The sequence below is a fragment of the Lampris incognitus genome, chromosome 17, assembly GCF_029633865.1.
Source record: "Lampris incognitus isolate fLamInc1 chromosome 17, fLamInc1.hap2, whole genome shotgun sequence".
Lineage (NCBI taxonomy): Eukaryota > Metazoa > Chordata > Actinopteri > Lampriformes > Lampridae > Lampris > Lampris incognitus.
Window position 1 is genome coordinate 28,169,530 of NC_079227.1, and position 21,190 is coordinate 28,190,719.

The 21,190-nt window shown below is 47.3% G+C and overlaps 1 protein-coding gene across 2 annotated transcripts in view; it reads right to left on the reverse strand.

The window, feature by feature from the left end:
* The window catches only part of adkb (adenosine kinase b), a 113,558-nt gene that overhangs the window by 20,294 nt on the left and 72,074 nt on the right, over window positions 1-21,190 (reverse strand). For both annotated transcript variants that reach the window (XM_056297070.1, XM_056297071.1), the window contains exon 7: window positions 18,271-18,441. In XM_056297070.1, the coding sequence (XP_056153045.1) occupies window positions 18,271-18,441 (171 nt within the window). The remainder of the gene's footprint in view (window positions 1-18,270; window positions 18,442-21,190) is intronic.

The following is a 21,190-nucleotide window of genomic DNA, read 5'->3' on the forward strand; positions in this document are numbered from 1 at the left end:
ACACACACACACAGGCACATCTGAGGAGCTAGCTGGTCAATTAGGTGCCGCGCCTTTAAAATTAAGCGAAGGCGAGTTGCCTTTTTCTCCGCCTCTAATCTATTGAGGATTTAGGTCTCGAACTTGTTTTCATTTATTTACAACCACATATTGACTTTTCTCCTCGGGAACGCTCCATCACAGATGAGCGTGGGGCATCTCAACAGGGGCATGAGCAGCTTGAAAAATGCCTTGTCAAAACAAGAGCTATTTCATCTCAAACTCCTTAACAAGCCTTTAAAAAGACAGGTGGATGAAGGCTGGACGGCTGCGGCGCTGGGCAGCACGCATCCCTCCAGTCTGTCTCCGTCTCCCTAGTTCACAACTGTGGCGTTTGTGAGAGGAGTCTTTCAAGAGGGAGTGGCCGTTTGTAGAAATGATGACTGAACCGAATTCTACGAGCCACTCGTGTGTGGTGTAATCTTTCGGAGGAATTTATTATTTTGCCAGGGCGATAATGCACGCTTATTGAAAAATACTTGCAATTATGCAATTATTATTAACGATTAAATATTACTATTATTATTATTATGCAATTATGGGCGGCACAGTGGCGCAGTGGTTAGCACGGTCACCTCACAGCAAGAAGGTCCTGGGTTCGAGCCCCGGGGTAGTCCAATCTATGGGGTCATCCCGGGTCGTCCTCTGTGTGGAGTTTGCATGTTCGCCCCGTGTCTGTGTGGGTTTCCTCCAGGGGCTCTGGTTTCCTCCCTCAGTCCAAAGACATGTAGGTCAGGCGAATCGGCCGTACTAAATTGCCCCAAGGTGTGTGTGTGTGTGTGTGTGTGTGTGTGTGTGTGTGTGTGATGGCCTGTCCAGGGTGTCTCCCTGCCTGCTGCCCAATGATTGTTTGGACAGGCTCTAGCATCCCCGCGACCGTGAGAGCAGGATAAGTGGTTTAGACAATGGTTGGATGAATGATTATTATTATTGTTATTATTATCGTCATCATTATTATTATTATTATTATAATTATGCAATTACGGGTGGCATGGTGGCACAGTGGTCAGTGCTGTTGCCTCGCAGCAAGAAGGTCCTGGGTTCGAGCCTCGGGGTTGTCCAACCTCGGGGGTCATCCCGGGTCGTCCTCTGTGTGGAGGTTGCATGTTCTCCCCGTGTCTGCGTGGGTTTCCTGCGGGTGCTCCGGTTTCCTCCCACAGTCCAAAGACATGTAGGTCAGGTGAATCGGCCATACTAAATTGTCTCTAGGTATGAATGTGTGTGTGTGTTGGCCCTGTGATGGCCCGGTGGCCTGTCCAGGGTGTCTCCCCGCCTGCCGACTGCTGGGACAGGCTCCAGCATCCCCGTGACCCTGAGTAGGATAAGCGGTTGGGATAATGGATGGACGGACTTGTAATCATAATCTGAGCTCTCGCTGATGTGCCAGTGTGGAATACACAACACGAAACACACAGTCACTTTGAGCACAGAGGCGAAATCAAACCAGCAAAATAACGGGCGGATCTGTGTCACAACAATCTTTTTTTAGATTCCTTAGTGGCTTACGGTTTAAGAATTTAGAAGAGCACATTTGGAGTTACGTGCAACGTGCGGTATACGGTTTGACGCGCGGCGTTTGGGTGTGATAGCGGGAGATAGTCTTTAAATGATGGCCCATGTGCTTCTGCAGCTGTCACTACAATGACAGGCGCTTCCAGTGACATCTGGGCAAAATCCTTTAGTCCTAAAAAAAAAAAAGAAGACGACGCACAGCTCATTTCTTGGAAGTTTGCTGTGACTGTGCACTCTCTTTTGATGATCTATTCTAAGACGTATTCCTAAATGCAGATGAGGGCTGCAGATTGGCGGCTGGCGAGTTCTCCTTGGCGGGTGCACGAGGTAAACGCTAACAAGCCGGGCTGAGAGCGCGAGCCCTCTCCAGCCGTAGTTTGTATAAAGCTATCAGGATGTGTGAGATGTTGATGCTGTCAGAGGCTCATACAGTCAAAGGGGGTATTTTTAGACAGCTTAAGCTAATAATCCGAAGCCCAGTCGGGGGGGCGGGAGCCTTCAATTTCTTGCCAGGCAAAACGAAAGACGAAATACACACTTCATGCAAAGGGCACTTTTCAAAGCCTTTACCCCCTTCTATTTTTTTACCCCTTTCCACCCAATGGGCTGATGGGAGGCAGCAAGCATACAGCAAACACTGATACGGTCTGAGAAAGACTAGCTCGTGTGCCATCTGTATTAAATTATTATTCGGGGTGGCACGGCTCAGGAGGTAGAGCGGGTCATCTAGCAATCGGAAGATCGCTGGTTTGATCCCCGGCTCCTGCGGAGAACGTGTTGAAGTGTACTTGAGCAAGACACCGAACCCCAAACTGCTCCTGATGAGCAGGTTGGCACCTTGCATGGCACCTTGCATGGCACCTTGCATGGCACCTTGCATGGCACCTTGCATGGCACCTTGCATGGCACCTTGCATGGCACCTTGCATGGCACCTTGCATGGCACCTTGCACCATCAGTGTATGAATGTGTGTGTGAACGTGAGGCGTACACTGTAAAGCGCTCTGAGTGGTCGGTAGACTAGAGAAGCGCTATATAAATGCAGTCCATTTACCATTACTATTGTATGATTCCCCCCCCCCCTTTTTTTGTCTGGGCCGACGGTGAACCGGTACAGTAACCGTTCTTTCATTTTAATTATAGCTCAACAATAAAGGCCCCACACAACAATATGCCCCACAAACTGCCTTCGGCTTTACGCATGATGTAAATGTCTGTTTGCTCCGAAAGCATGACAACAAACAACGTAACACCACAAGAAGAGAAACCAACACAATTACAGAATTCAATTTGTCCGTGGTCATTTTTGTTGTATTTTTTGTTCTCCCTCTCCCGTGTAACAAGTTGTTGAGCACGTGTCGCGGGCGGGGACAGAGAGGGTAGAACAGGAAAGAAAAAAAAATCTTATTTCAGAGTTTCCCAAAGAATCTAAATCAAAAGAGCAAACCTCTGCGCTAAGGTTAATAAAAGTTGATAAGCTGCAAGGCGGAAGTCCCCCGGGTCGCTCAGAAAACAGGCATTTGCTTGACCATGCTGGCCCGGGCTGCCGCCCAGGCAGAAATTGAATTGTGTTTGACATTGGGCGGGTGTGGCGGGGTGGCCCTGACACATTATTTACAACATAACCCGTGTTTTCTTCTTCCTCTCCGGGCATGGCGGTAGGAGACGGTTTTCCAAGGCTTTTTCTGAGTTTTAAAGCTTTTCTGAGCGATTTCGAAGAGGAGGTCTCATTTTCGTTGTAGCCGGGCTATCTTACAACAGAACAAGACGAGTTTGTAAAATACTGATTTTTTTTTTATTGATCCAACTGCAGTACATAAACATGAGGGAGGACAGAAGATTTATGAGGACTTGAAAAAATTAGGACCATTAAGTTGGAAATTAAACGAAAAAGGACACACCATCCCTCTAAAGGGAAATGAATACGATTGGGTGAGAGATGATTGAGAGAGCCCTCAAAAAATTCAGCCAACCCCCCCCCCTCCCATATAGAGGATCATGGCATTCGGCATGTTCGCCGTTTCCACCATTCCCCCACGCCTCCTGAGACATCACTGGGGCAAGTCAGACAGCCTTCATAAATGCCTAGTAAAAACAACATCTGGCATTCAACTCAAGCGCTTCCACCCAGATTACTACAGCGTACATTACAGGCTGCTGGGTGAGAAATAAATAACTTATCACGGCACCGGTGTCGGCAGGGAAGGTGGGTGCCCTTGAAGTGGCCTGGGGGGGGGGTCACAAACATGGCTCTTCTTGTATGTCAGAGTGTCATTCCCCGGCACGAGGCCAGATGCTGCTAAACTGAAAGCTGCCATGCCAAAAGATGTGTGTGCGCTGATAACTACTGCGGGTGATTATCATGATAATGCAGGCTGATGGCACCTCCCCACACCAGAGGTGGATGGAGGGCCGTTGCACGCTTGTGTGGGGGGCAGATTAGGGGGAATAAATCACCTGTGCCGGGTCCTCGGGAAGCTCCCAGGAGAATGCAGTGTTCCTGTTCAAGCATGACAGGCCACAGACACAGGAATAAACACACAAGCAAGCACCAACAACACACTACAGACGGGCAGAAGTTGCCATGACTGCCTCTGGGAATTCACTCAACACCAGATGATGGCATCACTTTATTTCTACTGAACCATTACACGGAGCGTTCCATCTCAACTATGATTTGACGTCTATAAAGAAAGGATTTTCACAAATTGGTGAATATTAAGTTAAAATTTGAAGGTTTTTTTTGTTGTTTTAATTGTGGACAATTTACAACTGGCTCGCACAGTCAGTTTAAACTGATTCCAACCATGGGATTCCTCTAACTCCTAAGTGCGTTCCTTCAAATTACTCTTTTATTGCCGTTTTTCTGATCTCTTTTAAGCACAGTGTGGCGATGTGTTGTTAAAAACACCCGTGCCATTATGATTTTTGCCTGCTGTCATCATTTTCCCTCCAGTCTAGTTCCACTTTAACCAGTGTTCAGTGAATATAACACGTTGTATAATGAAAATGATCTATGCAATGTCTTGCACTGTGCAGATGGTACTATTTCAGCTCCATCACATTTCACACTTAACCTTATGGCACATTTATTAAATAACCTGGTCCTGCAAAATGCAATGTCACCGTTGTTTACGAATTGCTCCCATGTTCCTTACTATGAGCGCAGTCTATGAGTTTCTGAATAAGTACCAAAAAATAACATGGGTCATGTAAAGAGGGATGGCTGTAGAGTATTATAAAACACCCGTGCAATCTATTAATACAGCAAAGGGTAAAGTAACTTTGGGGTCAGAAGTATGTGTTCAAAAATGTGGGTTAAAAGGATACCACCCCAAATCAAGGAGGAAAGAAAATCGAAAAATGAGGGGAAAAAAAGTCAATATTTTTCTTTAAACTCGGGGGCGATGAGACTTGTCCAAACTTTACGGCAACCAAGCGCAGGGTTGACCTTAGCTTTCAAGTGGCCAATTTCAACGGCACCTACTCTCCTGCTGCCTGCCATTCCATTACACACCTCAAGTAACAGCCCCTGCTCCCATCTATCTCGTTCTGCCTACAAGGGCAAGGGAAAGGTCCCTTACCAAGCCCAGAGGGACCGCACCAATACCTACAGCACGGGTCCAAAGGTTAAACAATCGGAAACATGTGCAGTACATAAATATCTCCACTGATAGCAATCTCAGCCTGGGAAAACGGGGTTTGCGTAAGGGCCTAAGAACACAGGGTATAACCTTTGATGGAGCAGGAGGGAATAGGCACGCAGCAAGCTGCTCCGGTGCTAATAGAAACCATGGCAGCTGTAGTAGCTGCTTTGCGATTGGGGCTTGGGCGCAGATCCCAGAGGGGTCAGGGGGGTCAAGGGGTCGTGACCCTTCCAACTTCTGAAAAACACGAAGTTGTCCCCCACAATAAATCACTACTGAATAACTTATGTAATTGAAAATATGTATTTAATAAAAGCCAACCTCACTTTTGAAACAATTCTCACATAAACACAACACTTTTTGAAGGTTTTGTTTATTTCCACCCTATGTATCCTGCTCAGTGTTCTGACCACTGTGAATACTAAACTAAGTGAGAATTTGGGAGATTTTACTTCATTCTGATGCCTTTGGTTACTATTGGATTATGTTTCCCAGATTCCATCCCTGCAGCATGCCAGAGTTGCGTCTTCAGTGAGTAATGCTGCGTTCCAGACAACTTGGAAGTCGAGATTTTCCGACCTCCTACTGGAAAAAGTACAATGGAACGCCACTCAAAGTCGGAGTTCCTACTTGTAAACTTGGACCAAATCCATCTACCCCAACTTCATGCAGAAGCAGTTGTCTGACGTCACACAAAAATGACTATAATATAGTAAAACCTCTTCTGCATGTGAACTGATGTAAAAATATATCCCGGTGGGGATGTTGTCAGCTCGGTGGTACAGCGTCCTGACAACTCCTAGTTTGTGCTCCAGTGGATGATGAGTCAAACCTTAGGTACTGATCAGCACTTCAGGTCTGACAAGACGCTGTACCACCATGCTGACAAAGCTCCCACTGACACAACAGCTAAGGAAGGGGAGAAATCCAACATTAAACAGGTCCTGGTTAAGTGTGGTTATCCTAACTGGGCATTTGTCAAAGTCAGGAAGATGCCCAAACAGTGCACCAGCCGATCGATGAGGAGAAGGACAACAGCTGCCTAATCATAAACCAGTGGTTAGTCTGTATGTGGCGGGAGTGTCGAAAAAGTTGAGACGTGTATTTCCATACATTGCATCTCACTTGCTTTCTAACCCCAAAACACGCTGTGCCAGAAATTGGTCCACCCCAAGGATCTGGTCCCCTGGCACAAACAGAGCAATATAGTGTATGCTGTTAAGTGTCAGGAGGATTGCCGTGACTTGTACGTTGGGTAAACCAAACAGACACTGACGAAGAGGATGCACAACACAGAGGAGCTAATGCGCCAGTCTACAGTCTGCAGTCTGCAGTCTACCCATCTACAGGGTAGTGGCCACTCTTTCAAGGATGGGGATGTGCAAATCCTTGATAAGGAAGAATGCTGTTTTGAATGGGGAGTCAAAGAGGCCATCTATGTGAAGAGGGAACGACTATCCCTGAACCGAGGGGGGGTGGGGGGGACTAAGAGTACGTCTGTCACCATCTTACAATGCTGTGATTGCAACTATTCCCCAATCCTCTGTGAATAGTACACATGGCCGTTGAAACCCTAGTTCAGTGGTCACCAACTGGTGGACACCGGTCCAAATCCAGGCTTCCATCCAGATGGCGAAGCCTTTTGACATAATGAAGAAAAAAAACAAGACAAAAACAAAACAATAGGCCTATTCTTTGTCATTAAAGAGACTTTTTAACAGGTGCAACAAGGAAAGCTCAGTAGAGCCGCCTGGTTCTTACAACTACGGGTTGCTACCATAGGCTGCTACGTACGCTATGTTCAGGTAGAGAAGCGAGCAGACCGAGGCACACATGCAGATGTGACTTTTAATGACTGAAAAAAGATGGCATCGTCAAAAAATTAGAAAAGTTGCCAGTGAAAATCGAGTCTTCTGAGATGACTGGACAGAAAAATACGCATTTACTCTCCCTGCAACAAGCTGTATGAGGCTGGTGTGCCTCATTTCTGTTGCATTTGTCAAAATGGAAATATTAAACGCCATTACAAAGCTAGACAGACAACTTACCCGCAGCGGTCCGATGTAAGGATGTGGAAAATAAATGAGCTCAAAGCCCAGTATGAGCGATCCACACGGGTCCACTCTCATTCACTCCCAGCACAACAGCGAGCGTACGAGTGTTCGCTGAGAATACAGTGGATTTTAGGACCACATGAAAAGCCCTTTACAGATGAGGGACTAGTAAAGGAGTGCATGGATGCAATTTAGAGATGAAGGGTTATGGCACTTTGCTTTTCATTCATCATATGTTTGTCTGACACAGGCACTGTATTTTTGCCTGTTTGAGTTTATGAATGATTTTGTATCTTTACCGAAGCAACCTGGAGGACAGATTAGCTCAGTGTTCACACAGGGATCGCCGGTTCGAATCCCCGTGTTACCACCAGCTTGGTCAGGCGTCCCTACAGACACAATTGGCCGTGTCTGTGGATGGGAGGCCGGATGTGGGTATGTGTCCTGGTCGCTGTACTGGAGCCTCCTCTGGTCGGTCGGGGCGCCAGTTCAGGGAGGAGGGGGAACTGAGGGGAGTAGCGTGATCCTCCCATGCGTGACGTCCCTCTGGCGAAACTCGTCACTGTCAGGTGACAAGAAGCGGCTGGCGACTCCACATGTATCGGAGGAGGCGTGTGGTAGTTTTTTAGTATTGTTTATAAGGGTGGGGATACCTGCAGTCAGCTGAGACTAAGGAAGTCACTTAGATGAGTGAGGAAACGCTTCTCCCAATAAACGTTGTGTCCATATGACCTGATCCAACTTTCTGTGATTTTCTTACCTGGATTACTGAGCATGCATCAAGTCATTCCTCTGTTTCGTTTATATATGCAAGGAGGCTGCACCGCTGACAGTTCGATTGTCTATACACTTGCAAAAAAACAAACAAAAAACAAGTTTGTCACGGTCGGCCATGTTTTTTGTTTACACGTGGAACACTTGGAGGACGGATATTGGAAATATCCAACCTCGGACTTGGAATGAAACGTAGCATGAGTCTAGTGGGTGGCACAGTGACGCAGTGGTTAGCGTTGTCGCCTCACAGCAAGAAGGTCCTGGGTTCGAGCCCCGGGGTAGTCCAACCTTGGGGGTCGTCCCGGGTCGTCCTGCGTGGAGTTTGCATGTTCTCCCCGTCTCCGCGTGGGTTTCCTCCAGGGGCTTCAGTTTCCTTCCACAGTCAAAAGATATGTAGGTCAGGGGAATTGGCCATACTAAATTGTCCCTAGGTATGAATGTGTGTGTGCGTGTGTATATGTCGGCCCTGTGTGATAGTCTGGCAGCCCGTCCAGGGTGTCGCCCTGCCTGCCGCCCAATGACTGCTGGGACAGGCTCCAGCATCCCTGCGACCCTGAGAGCAGCATAAGCGGTTCAGAAAATGGATGGATGGATGGATCAGTCTAGTGGCTGGTGTGACTGGGGACTGATAGGGCCATAGGCTAGTCCTGTGACAGATATCGTCTAAGTATTTTTGTTCAAACAACGGTAAAGTTTACCCATCAACAGAATAAAAGGTTTAAAATGTAACCAAACTGTGGGCGCCTGGGCCGGGTAGCTTAGCAGTCTATTTCATTGCCTACCAACACAGGGAGCACCGGTTCAAATCCCTGTTACCGCCGGCTGGGTCGAGCGTCCGTACAGACACAACTGGCCGTGTCTGCAGGTGTAAAGCCAGATGTGGGTGTGTGTCCTGGTCACTGCACTAGCGCCTCCTCTAGTTGATCGGGGTGCCTGTTCAGGGGGGAGGGGGAACTGGGGGGAACAGCGTGATCCTCCCACACGCTACGTCCTCCCTGACTGTCAGGTGGAAAGAAGCTGGTGACTCCACATGTATCGGAGGAGGCATGTGGTAGTCTGCAGTCCTCCCTGGATCAGCAGAGGGGCTGGAGTAACAACCGAGACGACCCGGAGAGTGGGGTAATTGGCTGGGTGCAATTGGGGATAAAAAAAAGGGGGGGGTGAGTAATCAAACTGTGTTTACCATCTCAAGTGAATGAGCTTATCCCCAGCCAGATCCATATTTAATCCAGCTTGCTAGCTAATGTTGCATTGATCATACTCATCAAACTTCCAGTAATAACCCAGTTGTGTATTTGTTTGAACACCATAGCACAGCCGGCCTCTATTAGAGACAGGCTGTTATTGAGACAGGTATATTGCACCTATATTAATTTTAAAATTTGGAGACTCGTTCCAATTGGAGGAGCTACAGCTTACATGGCAACGATCGTCTAGCTAACTTAAATGTTTAGTTAGCAATTTAAATGTGTGCCAGTTCATGTTAGCTAACTAGTATGAACTTATGCTAATGTTATAGCCTCCAGTAGCTCACATTAACACCCATTGTTCGTTATTTCCTAAATTCCTTGTGCATGTAATGTACCTTGGCGGATAAAGGTGATTCTGATGGCATACACTAGCATTACATTAGAGTTAAGTTAAAGTATATTAATTCCTTCCATAATTAACCTGCACCCTGTTTGTGTGTGTGTGTGTGTGCCAAGTCAGTTTACAAAAACATGGCAGAGAAAAGAAAAAAGATGGATATCAGGACATTTTTTGTAAGCTCAAAACAGCACTGTGTAAGTAGGAAGACCCCTGTAATATTACAAATACTAGCTGATAAAAGTCCTCATAGGAAATGAATGATGGGCTAATATAAACGTTCAATAATTGTGCCATTAGAGAACAACAGTAAAACAATATGTGGCGGGCAGTAGCAGCAACACACAGAGGCATCGAGATAGGGAGACTCAGGTAGGGTTTCACAGTTGTAGTAGGACACTTGTATGAGAGGCCCTGTCATTTTGAATAAAGAAGTTGCAGAATGAATGGTGCTGCATTTGTGGTTGTGTGGCTCTGTAAAGTAGGTGACTATGTACACCGATCATCCAAAACCTTAACACCACCTGCATAATATTTAGGTCCCCCTCATGCTGCCAAAGCAGCTCTGATCCGACAAGGCATGGATTCCACAAGACCTCTGGAGGTGTCCTCTGGTATAGGCAGATGTTAGCAGCAGATCCTTTAAGTCCTGTAAGTTGCGAGGTGGGGCCTCCATGGATTGGACTTGTTTTTCCAGCACATCCCACAGATGCTCAATTGGATTGAGATCTGGAGAATTTGGAAGCCAAGGCAAAACCTTGAACTCGTTTCCGTGTTCCTCAAACCATTCCTGAACAATTTTTGCAGTGCGAGGGTGCATTACCCTGCTGAAAGAAGCCACCGCCATCAGGGAATACCATTGCCATGAAGGGGTCAGCAAGGGCACGCTGACCGGTCTGCGGCTACACAGCCTCATAGGCTACCAGCTAAGGCTACCAGATGGGCTAGCCTTAGCTTCCCACACGCATATGACCCTGTCACCAGTTGTCCTTTCTCGGACCACTTTTAGTAGGTACTGACCACTGCATATCGGGAACACCCCACAAGACCTGTTGTTTTGGAGAGGCACTGACCCAGTCGTCTAGCCATCACAATTTGGCCCTTGTCAGAGTTGCTCAGATCCTTACGCTTGCTCATTTTTCCTGCTTCCAACACATCAATTTCAAGAACTGACCGTTCACTTGCTGCCTAATATAACCCACCCCTTGACAGGTGCCATTGTAGTGAGATAATCAATGTTATTTGCCTCACCTGTCAGTCGTTTTAATGTTTTGGCTGATCAGTGTATAGCGATGGCCTAAAAGTGAATCATTAATATATATTTTAAGCTACCATTAATGGCTGTGTCTGTTACAGCAGATAATTTGATAAACACTGGTGACATTATTGATGTCCCCTCCAGAAAATACTCTTGAGAAAATTCCATGTTTGTGGTCCACCCCTTAAGTCGCAATGAGATCTGCGCCCTTGGCTGGGGGGCGGGGGAGAATTAGTTATCAGCCTGATGGCCTTATCAGTACTAAGAGGCTCTATCATACAAATCTCACCTCTGGGCTTGAACATAGGGGTCAGCGCACGTCAGAGTGCCAGTGACTGGCTATCTCCCATGGAATGAAAAGCGATGAAGGAGAAAAGTGGTGGGCGATCTCTTCTCAGCCGTTAAGCGGAGCTAATTGCAGGGGCCATTAACAAGCAACTGGCACCTTTTGTTATCAAATCAATACAGTATAGAAGAATTCTGGTGACCGATTTGTGTGTTCCACCATCTAGCAGCACCGCAATTACTGCGGTGGCAAGTCGGAGTGAGTCGGTGTCTGCTGCTGCCTTCTGACAGTGACAACCGTGACAGCAGCATGGGTAGTAACCCTAACCCTAGATGAATAGAGATTGACCACTGTTTTTTTTTCAAGGATTCCCCCCCCTTTTTTCTCCCCAATTGTATCCGGCCAATTACCCCACTCTTCCAAGTTGTCCCGATCTTTGCTCCACCCCCGTGCCAATCCGGGCAGGGCTACAGACTACCACATGCCTCCTCCAATACATGTGGAGTCACCAGCTGCTTCTTTTCACCTGACAGTGAGGCGTTTCACCAGGGGAATGTAGCGCGTGGGAGGATCACGCTATTCCACCCAGTTCCCCCTCCCCCTCGAACAGGCGCCCCAACTGACCAGAGGAGGCGCCTGGCCAAGCCGAAGGTAACACGGGGATTCGAACCGGCAATCCCCGCGATGGTAGGCAACGGAATAGACTGCCATGCCACCCGGAATCTATGTAAAGAGCATGGTCTCAGACGGGGGCACTCTTCATGATTTCGCATATGCCACTACAGTTGGAGCAGCTGAGAACTGCACAGATTCTTCTCGAACGTATCATTACATAGAAAGTGAAGGTAAAAGTAAAAAGTTATACACTTCCTACACGACAGCTTGCATTCACATACGCGTGTACTGCAGAGAGACTCCACCGCAGTAATGGGGACTTGTTAACTTCCGGTACTTCCCCGAATTCATGCATCATAATGTGCGATACACAGTTCTTTGTTGCTTGCGTTCATTACTCAGGGCTTGACAGGTCTACAATTAACCAACTGCACATTTCTTTTACATTCTAGAACATTGCCTATCGGTTCATTCGTTGATCATCGTTTGACATGTTTGATAGAAATGTGGTTGCAGACTGTGTAAACAAAGGGTCGATAAAACAAACAGCTTTTTTTTTCTGAGCTGAATTGAGGAGAATAGCAACTTTCCCCTCGTGTGTATAATAAACATAGAAGACTTTGGCCTGCCCTATTTATCTCCTAATGAGAAACAAAGATCTGCTCTGTTGGGATTTGCATGCTTCAGACAATGAAAAACCCAGGGAAGAAAAAGAAAAAAAGAAAAAAGCTTTTAAAATAATTCAAACCATTTGTGTGCTTGTGGGACACACAGGCTTTGTCTGAATAAATTGGCCATGTAGAAGCTGAGATGATGTCCAATGTCTTATCTGTTGATGTGGCATGAGAGGGCCACTCGCCAGACAAAAGGCGTCGCAGGGGTCAGGGGCCCCATGACAGCTAGGCTAACTCATTTCACATGCATGCACACTGCTAGCATGTGATAGGTGCTGCGGGGCGGGGGAAATACGAGTTGAGCTTTTTTTTTTTTTAAAGAAGGAAATACGCTGTATGATGCCTTTAAACTGCCCGCAATAATTTGGCTCACAAAAACAACCACTTTTTATCTGTTCAAGTAGATGCAATGGGCTGAGTGGGCTGAGTGAGGTTTCGATGACGAGCCCAAAGTTTCCATCCTCAATGCCGCGCAGCAACTTAACGTGATATTAAGGGTAGAAACATGCTAATAGCATCTGTCATTTCAAAGCCCATGGGGGAATCTTTCCATAGTGCGGGACATCATTTCTCAACCCCATTTTTCTGACCATGGGCTTGATTGAAGAGTCCACCAAAAAGGCCCTGGAAAACATGACTATCGCTTATTCTGTAGGAACAATTACAAGCAGACAAAAGGCAGTCCAAACTGCAGAGGATGGAAAGAGGTTGCCGGAAAAAAGAACAAGTCCAAATCAAAGCGAAGGTGGGTGTGGAGTAGGGAAAGGCATGGGGGCTGGTAGGGGTATCGGGGAGCCTGTTGGTGTTCAAACTTTGGCGAGTCACTCCAGCGACTAGCTGACATCCTGCGCTCCTTCCCGCTGCGACAGAAATACACTGGCCTCAGCGCCAGCAGAGCATGGGCACTATTGATCTACTCCCAGCGCAATATCTCTTCTTACATCCATAATTATTCTCCTTCAGGAGGACTCCACCGTGTGCCCCGGCTGCCTGGCTGGCTGGCTTTCCAGCCAGCCTCCTTGTTAAAGATGCTCTATGGTCTCACATTTCACATTGCACTGCCAAAGACCACCCCCCACACTCTTTTAACCCCGGCATTTTCAAATATTTCATGGTTCAGTCCCAGGGCTGGGGAGGGCGGCTTCAGCACGGCACAATTACAGTGGTTAGCTGGACTCCTCTGGTGGAGCCACGCTGGCTCCTAAAGTACCATGACTCGCAAACAGACAGGCCAGGAAAAACAGATGAATGTTGGGATAGATGATACTTCTCTACACTATCTACACTGCTGTCAGCCATCCCTCCATCTCCATTGAGCACGGTGGAATAGTTTGTCGTGGTGCTTCACATGATCTAGTATTTAATTAAAAAACAAGGCAGCCTCCCCATTTAGCAATTCACCTCGGTTAATGTGCGCTATGACTCATCATACGAGCCGCTGACTGTACGTCACGTTGAAGGTCAATGTACTCTTGTACCAGCAGAATGCATGTGACTCATCACAGAAAGGGTACATTCAATTAAAATTCAGTCGAGAAAGACACAAAAGGGAGTGGGGGGGGAATATTTCATGCCTTTTTCAGCCGAAGACACATCGTGATTGTTTCGCTCGACTGAGGTGCGGAGATGGTCCTGCGTTCGTCCTCCCCAGTTGGCCTGTGGGGCCTTGTGAATAAACACATGGAGGTTAATGTCTCATGTTCTTCCCATTCTCAACAGACAGCTCTGACAGGAGGAAGGGGAGAGTGAGAGAGAGAGAGAGAGAGAGAGAGAGAGAGAGAGAGAGAGAGAGAGAGAGAGAGAGAGAGAGAGAGAGAGAGAGAGAGAGAAGTAGAGTCTAAAAGGAAAGCTGTTTCAGTAATACGCTAATCTGGATCTCACATCTCTTTGTTTTAGGTAGTGAGACAGGCTATTTTCCCCAAGCTACTGTGAGAAGCACATCTCCAGTCCTCTGTGGGTGAGCTGTCAAGGGGAAATTCTTCCTCTTTTTTTTTTGCAAGAACACCCCTCATACCCTGAGGGGTCTTTAGTGAACTTGCCATCACCCACACATACTGACAGCAGAGAGCACGCACTTCCACAGTCCCACACACGTCACTGGGGCGATAAACAGCCACGGGCCTCGCCACAGAGATAAGGCTTCCTAGCAGTCCATCAAACAAACAAAGCCAGATGACGAATCTGGGGAGACGTTAAAGAAATGACGCCATATTGCCCATGTATCTGTGCTTTCAGTTTTCCATACATGCACACTCATACACACACACACACACACACAAGCATGTGTGCACACATGCACACAAATACTTGCACACCCACTTCAGCCTGTCCTGGAAAAATCATTAGAGCCCCCCACCACCTCGCACACACTGCATGCAGATGGAGAAAAATAGGGCTCAGAGCCAACATGCCTGAGGGCTTTTTCATGACAATAACCTTCTGTAGAGCTGCTTGTATCCCTCCACTTCGATCACGGGAAGGTGCTGAGGGATGGATGGGAAAATAGACAAAATAGCCCGGCAAAAATATCAGGTAAGAGGAATTCAACAACGCACCGTATATATAGAGGAAAGAGCCTGGGTCTGAGGAGCCGGTGAGCTAAATGCCCTTTAAAAGCAGCATGAACACGCAAAAAAAAAAAAAAAAATGATAGCTCCTTTTTCCTTGGTAAAGTACATTAATACATAGCCTCATGCCATTTCCACTTTTGTTAAATGGCTCGCCTTTTGAGTATTCAATTACAATGGCGGAGACTGGTTTTAAAGACGGGGCTGGGACCCACGTAAATAAGCCGGCTGTGAGAGCGCGGAGTGGCTGAGCGGATTGGACGGCAATGGGAGGCTTTGTGGGGGTTCCTGTATGTACGGGGTGGTATTATAATGTCAACGGCTGAGGAGCAAAGTGGTGGGAAGTGGGGCAGAGGGGTATTGTGGCTGTGAGACGAGGACAAAAACAAACACAAACACAACAATAACAACAGCAAATAGATAAAAAAAAATCTAAATCTCCAAATCTGTGGCAATTGTTATTTATCAGGGAAACACAACCACCCCTATGGCCCAAATTAAGAAAAAAAGAAAAAAGAAAAGGTCCAATTACTTCAAATGATCCAGGCTAAATCGAGACAGCCACGAATCCCCGGCTTATAGAACATCGGTCAGGGTGATTAATTCAGTCTCAAGTAATCGTCCCATTTGTCTATGATATGTCTAAAATTCCACAATACAAATCCAGCGGTAATGGGCCAATCCCCACCCCACCCCACCCCACCCCATCCTGCCCCACCCTACCCCATTGTGTGGTTTATCTCCAATGCTCGAATGGCAAAAGCAAATTGTGGCTAATTTTATCGGCGAATCCACTGGCATGTGGTTTTTCCAGCAGTAATGACTGCCTCATTCAAGCCTAATTAACTATAGCCATTAAATGGGGGGGAATGTAATGCCCTGGTTTTCATGTCAGGTAGTCAGGAAGAAGACAGTGCAGAAGGACTCAATTAGGCCTGTGCTGTTCCCAGGTTATCACACGACATGTTTGCCAATTAAGTCAAGTAGCATCTGATGTCTCTGTGCCTGGCGGGCTCCTCCATCTCCACCATCTCGCTGGCCCTGGCACCATAGAAACTGCGTCGCTCGTCTCTCCACCTCTCCGGCAGCAGAGGAGCAGACACTGCACTATGCCCCAAAAAGGCAGTAATTACAGGACGGATGGGGGACTGTTATATAAGCACGAGGCTGCCGATAGGCCAGGCAGGCAGGTCTGCTGATGCCAGGTTTCAAACAAGTACCAGCAAGATCGAGTTTCAGCAGAATTACCCAGAGCAGCCTCAGTCAGAGGCGCACACATATTTCAACTTCAGAGCCAGGCGAAAACACAGGAGAAGAAACACAGTAGACTATTGATATATTGGATCCTCTAAGCGTTGGGAGGTTTGTTTTGAAATTTCAAACTACCAAAGGAGAACTGTGATCTGATCGAAACGGGATCCCAATAACGACAATTAAGGGAGAAAAACACCCCAGCATTTTAATCTCACTTGAATGAGTATGTTCATTTTGGAAAACAAAACCCCCATCTGATTTGATTGAGACTAGGTTTAACCCCCCCCAGGCAGCTATGTATCAGTGACTTGGTAAAAGCACAAAACAGATATCTGTTGTGACTCTGGAAGAGGAAGGGGAGAGACAAGAGACAGGGAGACACATTAACATTTCTCTTACAGAATATTCGACAAGGCTGCGGGAGTCAATCCGTGTGATCCTCACTGTCACTGACTTGTTATGAAAGCATCACGGGCTCCGGCTGATCCATCACATGGGAGGAAGGGGGTGTGTGGTTGTGGTTGTGGTGAGGGCTGTTGGTAGGGTTGGTGGAAGGGGTGGGTGGGTGGTGGGGGGGCAGCTGAATTGGACCAGGGGCGCTGGTGGGGGTGAGTGCAGCTGAGGCAGCCCTGTTGCCTGTCACTCACCACGCACCACTGCATGACCGCCAACCTAGTCTGGCCCGGGTACGGCGGGAGGTCTGGGGGTCTTACTGTATGAGCAGTCACTCCCGTCTACTCTGCCCAGTGGTCTGACACGGGGAAGGCCAAGGGCAGTCAAAACATGGCGGACAGGGCGGTAGTACTAGGGACCCTGGAAGACCTCGCCGCTTGGGGGGGTTTAGCGATGAATATCTGATGTGATTTCCACCGAAACTGTTACTATGCCAGTCTTCACTCGGTTCAATCCAGAGAACAAGCCTAGACAGAGTGCAGCTTGGAGACCATCCTCTTCAACAAATATAATGTTGTAATTATCATTAATATGTCATTAAACTGTAATTACTTGAGGTGTGAGCAAACTTCTTAAGCAAATGGTTACAGTACCACCCACTCAAAAATACATAAGGCTTGCAAAATGTACACCGTGCTTTCGGAGACAAACTCGTTCCTCATGGCAATTATGAAGCAGGGGGAGTTGGGGGGGGGATATGCAAACGGGGGTCTCATGGAGCTTATAGAAGGGAGAGAACAGAGAAGGAGGAAAAGCTGAAGTCAGCAGCAGCAATAAATCCTCAAATGCTGAGCGGTTCCTTCCAGTCCTATCCGTGGTCTGTGGACCCCATCTCAGACCCGAAGAAAAGGGCTCTGTTTCGTAGCTTTAGCAGCAGGGAGGTGGGTTCAGTCCAGAGACCTCCCTCCCCCCCTCCACGCCCCCCCAGGGGTGCAGTTTGTCTAGGCGTTACCCCTAAGTCAAGTTCGGCCGTCCCTGTAAGGGGATACTTCCCAGCAGCGCCGCAGTCTGTGACCACAGCTTGACCTCCGGCCAAGTGCTTACTTCCACATCGCCGGGGGAAAAAAAATCGATAGATTAACTTGCATGAAATGGTGACATGATTAAGATGAATGATTACCGAGCTAATTCTTATCTGTCTCTTTATGGGGGCAGTGGCTATGAGAAAATGTTAAATGTGTATTAAGGGAGAAAAGAGAGGAGTTCGGAGAGGAGACAGAAGCAAAAAAACTAAAAATAAAAAATAAAAAAGTGGAGAAGCCTTTTATTTTTATTTTCAACAGGCTGAGAGGATTTATTGTTCAAAAAAAAAAATCAAGTGCTCCTCTACCCACTCCAGCTCACGTGCATTATAGCCCCCCCCAAACCCCCCCCCCCACCACCACCACCACATAGTTGCACGCTGTTTACAAAGTTCACACACAAGCAGGAACGCACAAACACACACCTTAACCAGAACAACGTGTTTTGAACGTTATAAACAGACTACATTTCTCCTGGAGGCCATGAAAAAAACAAAAACAAAAAAAAAAAGAAGTCTGTTTCACTCACCGTCTCGTTGCCAAACAAGATGTCGACGTACGGCATGACCTTCATCAAGGGCTCCTTGAAGAACTGGCTGATAAAAGGTGCTGAGAGGTTCATGCAGAAGACCTTGTTGTTTTCGGACGCATGCTTGGCCACCTTGAGGATTGACTCCGGGGACACGGTCAGGAAAAAGCCCTGCATGGCGAGAGGGGAGAAGGGGATGACAGTCAAACCCTAGCACATCTTGGGCATTTTGATTGCGCCTACCCACAAAACAATCCCCAAAGATTCATTGTATAGATAACATTGTTTGAAGCGGGAGGAGAGGAGCGCGGGCCAAAATGGACCCGAAAAGACCCGCTCGGGGTAAATCTCGACTTTCGAATTCAAACTGTGAAACTTGTGGGTTTGGGATTCTGCAAAGGCAATGCCGGGACGATGGGGTATGGAGTTAATAAAATAACACCAGAGACTGGCAGCGGTAGCTCACTTAAGCATTTATCTGAAATGATTTCTTGGAACATACAACCGTTAACAAAAGAGAAGGGGAGAAAAGCAGGAAAAATCCATCTGGGACAAAGCTTGTGGCCGGGGTCCAAGGGTTGTACTGGAGGAAGCAACATGCACGTATCCGATGATAGGGGGGAACAAAAGTCTCGTCTGGACTCTCCTTACTTGGAAACAAGAGAGGCAGGTCCACTCATTGTGTGAATGAATACAAATCAGGTAAGAAAACACCTTTGCGTTTCAGGTTGAAACCCAAAGCGAGACTCTCCTGAAAACCCCACACACACACAAAAAAACACTCCTCCTTTGATACTGATCTTCTTAACCTTGTTTTTCAGCAACAAGCTCCTCTATAAAAACCACCGTGTCACCGTGGGGAGCGAAGGGGGTGGGTGGGGATGGGGGGCAGGCAGAGAAGAAAAGTTTCTGCATGGCGATACATTTAATCTCGCTGAAAAGCTCCCATTGTGGGCGCCGGCGCAGCTCATTAAATAAAGCCCGTATGACATTTGCGGTGACGGAGTGGCGACCTTCACGTTAAAAGAGAATAGGGTATAATACCGGTGAATAGGGGGCTACTGTGCAGTCAATCAAACGTACAAGGTATTACAGCGCGGTGGCGCTAAGAGGATGAATACTTTATTACGTATTCACGCCGACTTCCATTCTCCAGGCGCACTATTCTCATTACTGGACGTCATATTGGGGTTTTTTTGGGGGGGGGGGTCTCCGGTTCGGGGGGCCGGGTCAGCGCCCGTGGCTGCTGTGTCACGGTAACATCTGCAGCAGACAAGAGGTGTTTTGAACGGGGCCCGGAAACACAAAAGGGAACTCACTCGAGGCTAATGGCCCATCATTGACCCTGACATTTTTCTTTAGCGGTGTGCCAACGTGTCAGAGGAGGGGCAGATTGGGTTTTTTTGACACAAATGGCCTTCTTTCTTTTTTTGTTTGCAGTTGAAAATAAACTGCCATGCTTACCATAATGCAAGTTCTGATCAAAGGCCCCGCGGCTCAATCAAATATCCCGCCAGGTGGTGAACTTTAAACACTCCCGCGTGGCCTCCGTAATAGCACACAGACTCGGGTTTATCTCTAACCGGTCCATCAGAAACGGCAAAATTATTATTAATCAGCTTCGATGCGGAGAAAATGAAATTGTGGTTTTCCATTTAAAGCAGAAGAAAAAATGCTGAGGGGATTTTTTTTTCCTTCATAAAATAAGGCAAGCCACCTTTTTTTCCCACTAAGCTTGTGAACTTTGTGACTCCGGTGGCTTGTGGGTAAAAAAAAAAAAGAAAAAGCAGAAGTCTGAGCCATGTGAAATTCCAGTTCCCATCAGTACTTTGTATTTTTTTTTTCGGACTAGGAAATAGGAGAAGTTAAGTCTTTAGTGCTGCGGTGCCGATCATGTATCGAGAATACCGGATCCGGTTTCCCCAGGTGTCAGGGAGCCTTGTGAAGTGGAGCGACTATCGCGTTTCCAGGTCAAGATGATCAAAGTACTCGGTACACTTTGTACAGTTTCCATCCAGCCAAAACACTGAATGAAGCATTCAGAAAAGCATTTTCCTGGCAAACAATTACACGGAGCAATGTTTGGCCATGTAGAGCAGTAATTTGAGGCAAGACTTGGAAGGCAATGCATCCATTTTCTGTGTTTACCCTAAAAGAGGAATGACTTCCACTTTACTCACACAAAGAAAATGTCTAAATGGTACTCTTAGATGAAATTAGTGGTAATCTTAACCATAGAGGTCTTACTCTGCCACACCAGCAGTATACTGCCACAGTTCCTCTCCATTGTATTAGCGTTTCTCCTCGGGCTGCTCTCATCGGGAAAGCTGGGTGTGATGGATAGCATGGTGTCACCGGGCTTAAAATAAAGGTGGGCATCTGAAGGGTAAAAATGATCTATTTTAAGGACGGGCATTTTTATTTGTGCCGCTGGAGGTGGTCACGGAAAAGGAAAAGCTCCCCCCCCCCCGGTCTATTTTAATTCCGGTGGGGTAAGGGGTGTGTTTAAAATGCTGTATCATGACGCTTTTGTTTGACACTTCCCATTACTCAAAGGGATGACGGAAAGAATACAAACAGTCGAGGCCTCGCGGCGAAGTGCAAATGCGGCCGCTCGCGTTTGCACTAAATTTCCATCGACGTTACTCTGTCATGGCGCTTCCTCCGAGGGCTCTGCCCCGGTGATCATTTCCTCTAAAAAGGCTGGCGAGCTCTAAACCGGTGTTTCTATCTGTTGATGGCTGATCAAAGGGCTGCCCCCCGCCATGTGCCCCCTTGTCATTATCATGGACAACCCCCCCATCATGCGCGCTGGTTCACGGGGTTCATTACACAGAATTAGATGTCACAGCGATCAGAGAGCGCGTGACGCCGCACGTCGCTCTCTCCCTCGGTTATCTTTGTAAAGTGCTGTTGCGAG